Source organism: Stegastes partitus, unplaced genomic scaffold, assembly GCF_000690725.1.
Source record: "Stegastes partitus isolate 25-593 unplaced genomic scaffold, Stegastes_partitus-1.0.2 Scaffold1674, whole genome shotgun sequence".
Classification (NCBI taxonomy): domain Eukaryota; kingdom Metazoa; phylum Chordata; class Actinopteri; family Pomacentridae; genus Stegastes; species Stegastes partitus.
In genome coordinates this window covers 1-10,459 of record NW_007579405.1, presented here as the reverse complement: position 1 = coordinate 10,459, position 10,459 = coordinate 1, and the positions used below count along the sequence as shown (strand labels likewise).

General features: G+C 44.2%; 1 protein-coding gene across 1 annotated transcript; it reads left to right on the top strand.

Annotated features, from left to right (window-relative positions):
- Positions 1 to 229: 229 nt before the first annotated feature.
- Positions 230 to 2,707, top strand: LOC103371955 (gap junction alpha-3 protein-like). The gene is made up of 3 exons (XM_008301453.1): positions 230 to 298; positions 569 to 1,131; positions 1,846 to 2,707. Exons 1-3 carry the CDS (start codon positions 230 to 232, stop codon positions 2,705 to 2,707), a joined length of 1,494 nt encoding a protein of 497 aa, XP_008299675.1.
- Positions 2,708 to 10,459: the final 7,752 nt, after the last annotated feature.

Below are 10,459 nucleotides of genomic sequence, written 5' to 3'. Positions count from 1 at the left end.
CGACCTTTAAATAAACACAGAACAGGACTAAGAAAACCATGAATGCTTCTTTTTCCTGCATGGAAAAAGTTCTAAGATATTGGACGTTGGTATTTCAATATGTTCAAGTACAAAATCTTCTTCCCCCATTTTCTTTTCAGTCAGTAATTCATTACCAGAACTTCCTGGTTGTTCACCACAGACTCTTGTTTCTGTCTCTCTGTCTTCAGGCTAGAAAATCGAGTGAAGCATGGGTGACTGGAGCTTTCTAGGGCGACTGCTGGAGAATGCTCAAGAACACTCCACTGTGATCGGAAAGGTATTGATTATTTAATATATAATACATCTACCTCCAGACTTTTGATGGCTTTTACATCATCCTCAGTCGTACTACTTTAGCCACAGCTTAACAATGTTCTAAAGACCCGGTTTTAATCAGAACAGATCAGACAAACAGCTTCTGAAGGTGCTACTTGAAGTAAAGGGTCAAAGATCACCAAGGAGCCTATTTGCATTATTCCAGCTGAAGCTATCTGCCCTCCATCATCTAACTGCTCTGTTTTCTAACCCCTCTGCTCTTCCTCTCCAGGTTTGGCTGACTGTCCTCTTCATCTTTCGCATCTTAGTGCTGGGTGCAGCAGCTGAAGAGGTCTGGGGCGACGAGCAGTCAGACTTCACCTGCAACACGCAGCAGCCCGGCTGCGAGAACGTCTGCTACGACGAGGCCTTCCCCATCTCCCACATCCGCTTCTGGGTGCTGCAGATCATCTTCGTCTCCACGCCCACCCTCATCTACCTGGGCCATGTGCTCCACATCGTCCGCATGGAGGAGAAGAGGAGGGAGAGGGAGGAGGAGCTCAGGAAGGCCGGACGGCACCAGGAGGACCACGACCCCCTCTATCACAATGGAGTCGGTGACGGAGGAGGAGGAGGTGGTGGGAAAAAGGAGAAGCCCCCCATCCGCGATGAGCATGGGAAGATCCGGATCCGCGGGGCGTTGTTGAGGACCTACATCTTCAACATCATCTTCAAGACTCTGTTTGAGGTGGGCTTCATCTTGGGACAGTACTTCCTGTATGGCTTCCACCTGAGGCCGCTCTATAAATGTGGCCGCTGGCCCTGCCCTAATACTGTGGACTGCTTCATCTCCAGGTTAGAAGTTATGGTTTTATTCCTCTGCATCATAGAGGCTCAAATGCCCGTTTTATCATTTGTGTCCCTTGTTTCTCTGTTTCTATTTTTCTGCTCCTTTTACCTAAAACTCTTCCACTGACCACAGCTGAAGCCCAACATGATCATCACTGTTCCTACACCTGTCAGTTTGTTGCTCATGTTGTACAGTCATAACAGTTTCAGATTAAACACCTGAAATATTTAGAAACCTTTGACACAACGGTTCAGTGATTTCAGACATTATGTTTCTATCCAGACCTGTCCGGTGTTGCTGGCAGATTTGATTAACTGTATATTCATGACCCTTATTAAACACAGAACAGGACTAAGAAACCATAAATGCATAGTTTTTCTGGCATGGAAAGAGTTAAAAGATGTTGGTTGTTTATGCTAAATATACACATGAAAGCTTTGCGGATTATATGTGGTAATGACAGAGCATATAAACACACAGTTTAAATGCGTTTAAGTTTCTCTCTCATGGTTTGGATGCTGGTTGTCCTTCCTACAGCAGCTACATGCACACCACTTCATACGTAGACAGACTGCCTGCCATGGTGCAGCCACTGATCTATGACTGGAGAACTGCTTTTGTCATTTTAAACTGCAAAAAATCTGTATTTATGTTTGGTTTGTCATATTTCATTTTCCTGTTTCCTGTTTAGTAAATGTTCTTTTATTTTGTTGTCTCAGGCCGACTGAAAAGACGATCTTCATCATCTTCATGCTGGTGGTTGCCTGTGTCTCTTTGGTCCTCAACCTGCTGGAGATCTACCACCTGGGCTGGAAGAAGGTCAAACAGGGCGTTACCAATGAGTTTGTACCCGACAGTGAGTCGCTGCAGCTCAGTGGAGACGAACGTGGAGACGCAGAGACGATTCCTGAGCAGACCTCTCCATCGGTGCTCAACTGTTTGCCAACGTACGCCACTGTGAGCGTGGTGAGGGCCGGAGCAGCCGGGGAGGGAGCCTACAGCCCAACCGAGTCCTCCCCCACAGTGATCTCCCTAAACCCTGACCTGGCCTCCGCCCCTGTACCTGCTGGATTCAAGATGGATGCACTGCGCTCAGACGAGCTCCTGCTGGAGGCCTTGCCTGCTTCTTTTTACAGCAGCCGTGAGAGGGTGAGCATCGGAAGCCATGGACAGCTGGCAGCCATGGAGCAGAACTGGAGCAACATGACGCTGGAGCTCCACAGTCTGAACGGAAAGAACTCCTCCTCCTCCTACCCTCCTCCTCTCCCCTCGCCCCCCACCTCGGCGTCCTCCTCTCCTCAGGAGGAGACCCCGCCACCTCCGGACGAGGAGCAACGCACCACATGTCCCACACTTCCTCGCAACACTCCTCTTTCAGCCCTCACACCGGACGAGACGTCGATGGACGAGGACGACGCCGTCGCCGCGGCGCCTTGCCTGGTCCAGCACGACGACTTCACCGTGGTGACCAGGGCAGAGATGCATCAGCCTCCTGCAGCCGCCGGGACAGACATCCGGAAGCCAAGTCGGGTCAACAAGAGCAGTGGTGTCCGAGCTCGCCCTGATGACCTGGCAGTGTAGCTAACACACACACACACACACACACACACACACACACACACACACACACACACACACTCACACACACTCACACTCTACCATGCAGACATTATTCATCATATTATTTAACACTCTACATATAAAAACACATATATTTTAAAATGATTACTTTAAGCAACACGACCAGCATTTCGTCAGTCAGCTGCTACAGATCTCCAACATGGCTGCCAGAGGGTGTGTCACAGCACCTCGGTCTCAGTGTGTTAACGCTTCCCTGTCCGGCACAAAGAGAAGAACGAGGCCTACTGCTTCCTGTTCTGGCCTTACTCTCACGTCTCCTTGAAGAAGGAGGAAAAGGAAGAATTGCAAACACACACACTTACACACATACACACACACTAAAGTATGCATATAACCAGCACAGACACGAATAAGGAAGGCTTATAGTGATGATGATGATGATGATGATGATGATGATGATTGGACTGACTAATAAGTTTTGGAGCGTAGAGGCAGCAATACTATATTCTTTTATTTTCATCTTTCTTTTGTTTCTTCGCTGGGAGACATACGAGGAGAGGTTTGCACTTTTTGTTTCTTTATTTTTTTCTTTTTCTTGTGACGTGATGATGGAACCGATCGGTCCGTGGGTCCGTGGGTCCGTGGGTCCGTGGGTCCGTGGGACTCGTCCGTCTCCGTGTGTCGCTCACACCCGGCCTGTAGTTTCAATGACGAGAGGGACGCACCGGTGTTAGGACGCAGCAGACGGCCAGAGAGCAGCGATAGAGCAGTCCCACCCTGAGACGTAGTCCTTAGGCTTCACAGGCTGTGAGTGTGAGTGTGTAGATGTGTGTGTGTGTGTGTGTGTGTGTAGATGTGTGTGTATTTAGGTACCTTAATCCTGTTTCCGTGTTTATAAAATGACATCTCTGCAGTTACATCAGGGTAAATTATATAAAGTATATAAATATGTAAATACATACTGAGCTTTAGTATCGATATGCACCACCGGATGTTATACAGAACTACCTACATTTTTAAAAAAGTTTGTCTCTGATTAAGCTGCAATTTGGAGCAACTTTCATCGAGAATCAAAAGAGCTTTTCTGACAGCGGCCCAAACCCCCTGTGTTAGACGAGGCGGGCCAAATGATAGGGCTACAAACACATTTTATTGTGTTCTTTACTAAACAGTTTGAGGCTTTGCAGCTTAAACGGAGCATTAAAACCTTCTTTCTGATGATTGTGCTTGCAGTGTGTTACAGACCTGTGGAGCTCCTCCTGGCCGGGCTGTATGGGAGGACTCCAGGTTAATTATCTAGATGAGCTGTAGAATAAACTGTAGCTTTTAGACTTTTTTTTTTTTTTGGAAAAAACAAGAAAGCAATACGATCTTAAACTGTTACCTTTCATTTCTCATCCCACGTGTTCACTTTCCCTGTTTTACTTATTAATTCCTGCCAAAAGAAAAAAAAGAAAAAAACATACAGGAATAGTTCTCAACTTCCCAATAAGTTTAATTTATTCGATTTTAATCATCAGGAAGATAAATATATCCTGATAACAAGGGAGAGTGGTTTGGGGCAACCTGTGCGTTGGGTTTGTGCATTTTTGTGTTTCTCTTTGAGCAAAATATGACTTAATTGTAATTAAGATACTTGAAAACAACAGTTGCTAGATCACACCAAAGATCATGTGTTTGAACACTTTGATGAAAATAACCAAATGAAAGCAGAAAACATGATTATGATCGAAGTTCATCATGTTCTTCACGACATTTCTGAAGAAACTGTAAATGTGCCGATGCAGCTGTGTCTTGTTCTAATTATACAAAAGGTATAACTTACAGAAGCACATTTTATTTTGAAAAGCCGACATGTTTCTCAAACTCCAATCAGTGCCTTCTGACATCTTTGAGCTTTTACTTTGAAAGTTTAGACAGTACCAATCAGCCAATCAGATAGAGGAGCAGCAGCCCTCGGAGCTGTGTCGGGAAAATGATTTCACCGCCTGAAGCTCAGTCTAGTTGTGAACAAGCTGATGTGTTGTCATGTGAATTATTCAGGTCTGATGGCAGGTTAGAGACTCTGGGGCTCAGATATAATGGGAGTCAGTGAGGGGCGTGGTCGGCACACTCGCTGTCCAATAATGAAGCTCACACTGGGTGAAAGAGGACAAAAATTACACATTTTTAATGTTTCATGTTCAGTAGAAAGTGTTAGAAGGAGACCAGGTTCAGGATCCATCTCAGCAACATGTTAATTGTAATTAGAGTCAAATCTAATCATGCTTCATTTGGCGCAGTGATCCTGAGAAGCCTTGTGGTGATTCTGTGCCAGTATTCCTTCCTGCTTTGGCTGCAGTAGCTTTGCTGCATTATATTCTTAAATCCATTACAGTGGTTTAGGAATACGGTTTGTTCTGATTGTGAGACGTATGCAGCCGTAGACCTGGCCGTGTTGGATCGTCTGGTGCCAGCACCACTTCATCATCTTTAATGTGAAGGTGCTCGATTCAGAAGTCCTGGGTTTGCTTAACGAGGTGATAACCACCATCCTGTGACGTCTAGCGTGACCTTATTTGTTGGACTCCGTGGTGCTGAGCTGGTAGAAGAGGCCTCAGGTCTCATCGTGTTTCACCATCAGCCACATAACACACGACATCGCTACTGAAATGGAGATGGTGCTACAGCCGTGATGCAGTCGACGTTTTATTGCAGCAGGCAAATCTCTAAGTGCCTTAAACAATGCTCATGTATTTCAATCATATCAAACACATTCCGTTCACTCATCTGCCTTAGTGACAATCTGGAATTTGCTCTAAAACATTTAAACTTTTTAGGTATAAATAAAAACCAGTGGTCTCAGTAAATGAAGACGTGTACCACTCCACACCTGTTTGGTGTGAACTGGAGCTCCACGCTTTTTAAAAATCATCAGTTATGGGCGTATACTGTCCCCCATTTGTTCGGGTTTGGAAGGCGACGTTGGCCATCGCTGTGTCGATCTTTTGAAATAATTCGTGACAAGTGAGGCGTGGGTCTGACTGAGAGCTCAAGGACTCAACAAGGCGATCCGCTAGTGGACTATTGACTACGATATACAGCGTTCTTTAACAGCTCGTCTGTTTACTCCAAATTGGGACCATGATTTAAAAAAACCAAACATCTGTACTGATGAGATCTGAGACTAGTGACTGACACCATGAACTAAACAGGAGGATGTTTACTAAACTCATGAATCAAGGGAGACGTGGGGTCGTTTTCTCATTGACTTCTATGCGGTCCAGCTTCTCGTTGCAGACGGTACAGTTGTCCTCTGATTGCTGCCAGAAAGAATGCATGTTTCTTTAAGACACTTCTGCATTTAGCTGCACTTGTCAGGCTATTGGAGGCTATTTCCATTTTATATAGTTCTTCCTTTTATGCTTTTCCTGCTACGACCAGACAAAACATCCATCGACTATGCTGTGGTGCTGCTATGATTTGAGCATTTAAAGTTTTAAAGTCAGCGATTTCAAACTGCACAAACCAACACAGGATGAGTTTACAAATGAAAAGCAAAGCATGCTGGTTGCAACACATTAGTTTAGTTAACGACAGCTCATGTTGACCAGACAGGATGAAACAGAGGCGGCACATTTCGCTGTTTGTGGACGGTGTCTCTTGTTTACAAGTCTGATGAAGCTTCGGTGGCAATAAACGAGTTCAGCACACGACAGCAGCTGAAATCTATTCTTAGTAAAGATGTCGCTAGCTATGATGTGTAGGACCCAAAGAAAGATTTTTACCAAAGCAATACGATGTGTGCCAAAGAGATCACAACACATGATGGACTCTAACCACCAGATCAGCTTTACAACCCATTGACGAAACACATTTTGTTGAACTTTGTCTCTAAAAGATTGTTGAAACAAGGTTTATTTGACTTCTTTCTATTGGTGAAATGTTTTTTTTTTTCTTCCATAACCTTGTTAAGAGCCGAGCTGTTCTTAGTACCTTCAGTATGTCGGTAAAGATTTGCACACTAAGTTATGATAATATGAAGAAGAAAAGTCCCAGAGGCTGTCCTACGAGGAGGGACATCAACATGTTTTTGTTTATTTATGGAAATAATGCAAACAAAGTTGGTTTGGATAAGAAATTAATCTAAAATGATTTGATTTTTCTGTCCTGAATCTTGATTAAGAGGCTTTTGGCTCCTCCAGTTTTTACACAATGGACGTGCCTTGAATTAAAGATCCTCTAAAGGAAAATGAAGGAGGGTGTGTGTTGGGATAACGATGGCGCACCAATGAGCAGGTGAACACTCCCACTTAGAAAAAAAATGAAGAATAACTCCTGTTATGACCCCCACTGTAAAATGCCTGTCTTTGAAGAGAAGTGCCTTGTGTCTGAACCTTTTGAACATGTTGATGTAAATGTTCATTTACCTCAGATGTTTACAGAACTGTCACTGAATAAACTTTTTGTACCATACCTGTTGTTTGTTCTCGGATACTTTGGGGTCCAAAAACCATTTCACCAGTTGTCCAGCATGAGTTGTAAAAACATGTGACACAACTGACTGTCAGCTAAAATCCTCCTGCAAAAAAGCTGCTAACATTAGCATGGTTTGCTAACTACTGTATTGTATAGTTGCAGTCTAATGGAATTTTAAAGCTAGCATATTATTAGCTTCATATAAACAGGACTGGAAATTGCAATTGTATTTTCATACAAACTAGGCAGAAAACATAAAAAAATTGTCTGAAGACTGAGTTTTCAACAAACTCATTAAGCGTTAGCTTATAGTTATGTAATTAGCTAGCTACTTAGCTAGCTAATTACAGCTAGCAGTCACTTCAGTTGCTGACTGACTTGAAAAAAGAAGCCTGCTTTTGTTTACACTGTATAAAAGGATGTATTATTTTAAAAAACCAATAACTTTTAAGCAATAATTATACCACTGTTGTATTTAAAACATAAAATGTACCCTGCTCTATCATCTGTTTTACTCTAAATACGACCATAACTGACAAAATTAAGAACATGTCGCATTAAAACAGTTTAGAAACCACCAACTGAGACCATAAATTCATTTTGAAACTGTTTTCTGAGGTAATAATTGAAGGGAGAAGTAGTGTCATTTTCTCATCGACTTCTATGCAGTCCGAGCTCTTTTTACCCAGAGGAGTCGCCCCCTGTTGGCTGTCAGAGAGAACGCAGGTGTAAAACACTTCCACGCTGCCTTCACCTTTTAGAGGCTATGTTCATCTTTTACAGTCTATGATGGAAACGTGTCTTTGATCCTGCAGTGTAGTAATAACTTACTTTGCACTTAAACTGTTGAAGCACGATCTGCTGAAGACAGAAAGTCAGAACGTTGGGGGCATTAGCTTGAGGAATAAAAACCTGTTCCTGTTTGTTAGCATTTAGAATCAGAGTGTGTCTCGCTGAGCTTCGTGAAAGTAAAATCTGTCTTTGGCAAACAACAAAAACGTTGAATATAAAAGCTCACTGTGTATTCTGGGAATAAACATCTCAGCATGGGCTCTTTTGTTGGACTGACCTGTGGATTTGTCCCTTCTGGGACACCATACAGTCTCTCTGACAGCAGCTGTGCATTAACTGGAAACAACAATCTGATGGTGCCCGTTTCTAAATCAGCTAATAAATGTAAATGTTAATTATCTCATCGTGATGATGGGTCCAGCTATTCATTTGGCCTCACCGACGGTGGCTGTGTGTGTGTGTGTGTGTGTGTGTGTGTGTGATTGTGTCTGTGTGTGTGTGCATCTGTGTGTGTGTGTGTGTGTGTGTGTGCGTTGATGTCTCTATGTGCACATGCACGTGCGTCCTGCTGTGTGTCCTCATGCCGTCGCCCATGAAGCTGTGCTGAGGCCAGCGCTTCCTTTATGTTTGCTGAAAGTCCCGGGGATTTTGGCCGAACAAAAACCTCTCCAGGGAGTGAAAGGGCCTTGAATGCCTGTTAATGCCGTCCCGACCTCTGGACTCTTGCAGGCTGCTGTGTGTGTGTCTATATGATCCAATATGAGCGCAGACAGTCACTGAAACTACTATATATTGTAATAATGAGAGTGATTGACGCTAAATTAATCGTCGTTCTGACTTTTGAAGGGTGCAGATGTAAAGTCTGGCGTTGATGTTGCAGAAAATGTCATTAAATTCAAACTGATTAATAAGCCTGGAGCAGTTCATTCATCTCATGAAAGCATGGAGGTGTTTGACTTCACGTAAACATCCTGAAATGTGTTGTGATTCTGTCGTTGCACAGCCTGACAAGCGCTTTGCTCTCAGCTGACTCGTCTTTGGTTCGACGCTGCTTCAGTCTTCACAGTGTATCTGAAGGAAACGTGATTGGGCCAAGTGGACTGTGCATCAGGCCTTTCTTGCAGAAAATCCACTCTGAATTGACTCCACACAGGCTGATCTTCGGTCTGCACCTGCCACTCAGTCCTAGAAATCGTTGACATCTCTTTATAAGAACTGCAGCTCCTTTTTCAGCTGAGTATTAAGTCAAGCGTCTGCCCCTTTTTTTATGATGGATGTTACTTCTGAAGCGATTTATGGTTGACAGAGATGCCTTAATATGTGCACTGCTGGGCTGAGCTGCAGCACATCATGGGTGTTTTCAGGGACGTAGACTAAAAACTAAATGTGGAGGCCAAATGTAAAAACTGGATGGAATCACCTGCATCACTGTGGTTATGCACCGAAATGTTTTCTGTTAAACTTGCCTGATAGATTGAAGGTGCAGGTCGGACACATCGTGCTGACGTCGGATTACGTCACAGCATGCACAGCTGCTCTCCAGCATTACTCGGATTTGCTGCGTTCTTGGCTTGTCAGAGGTGGAATAGAGATGCTTTACAGAAGTGATCAAACCTCTTGCTGCCTTTATGTATGTCTGCAGTCCACAGATGCTCTTAGTGGCAGAGTTCACGTTTTTAACCCTAATTTTCACATTCGAGCAGCACTTAAGCAACCCACAGCGGTGTTTGTTCAGACCGCAGAAGCTCTTTGAGGGCAATTGCTCTTAAAAAAACGAAGCATTTACACCACTCAAGCTCCTGTTTGGTGTGACATCCGGGGAGATGTCCCTTTAGGGCACCGACATGGAGGTGAAAATCTGTGTGAACTACACTAATGTCTTTTTAGACACAAACAGGACTTTAAGCTCATGTACCTGCGTCTGGTTCACAAAGTGTGCTGTGAAAAGTGGGGATTAAAGGTTGAGCATGGGTCAAATGGATCCACTAAACAGCAGAGTGGTGCAGAGAGAGCCAGGAGGTTCACAGGCACCAAGCGACACTTAATGTCCCAAACATGTGAAGGTTTCAGACGTCTAATAACCGAAAAAGGTCAGAAAGCTGCTATGAACAAAACCAGAGAGAAAGGCTTCAAGAAACTGCTGATCGACTGAATGCAAGTAGCAGCTAAACGTAATGAAATGTGTTCATTTATTCCAGGATGTGAACTACACGGGTGTCAGGGGGACATTTTGAACTTCACCAGCAAGCACCACACAGCGATGGGGACTGTTTGCAAGTGTCATGATTGAAGGTGGTGACGGGGATGGTGGTGAGGGTCAGCGTGCTTAGAGAGGTTGTCTGGAGGGCTGCTCGGGTGACGAAACATCGGAGACTCAGGGTGGGGTTTGCCCAAGCCTGTTATGGACCCCCAAATGTGTGGTAATGTGGAGCCAGGTTGAGCCTGGGCTTGGTGGAGACAATCAAAGCTATGTTGCTCTATTGGTGTATTTTAGATTGAGTC

Excerpts from the sequence above, each read along its gene's own strand:
- LOC103371955 (XM_008301453.1), top strand. The coding sequence starts at position 230 with ATGGGTGACTGGAGCTTTCTAGGGCGACTGCTGGAGAATGCTCAAGAA. Across the intron at positions 299-568 it reads ACTCCACTGTGATCGGAAAG|GTTTGGCTGACTGTCCTCTT; the intron begins GTATTGATTATT and ends CTTCCTCTCCAG. Across the intron at positions 1,132-1,845 it reads GTGGACTGCTTCATCTCCAG|GCCGACTGAAAAGACGATCT; the intron begins GTTAGAAGTTAT and ends TTGTTGTCTCAG.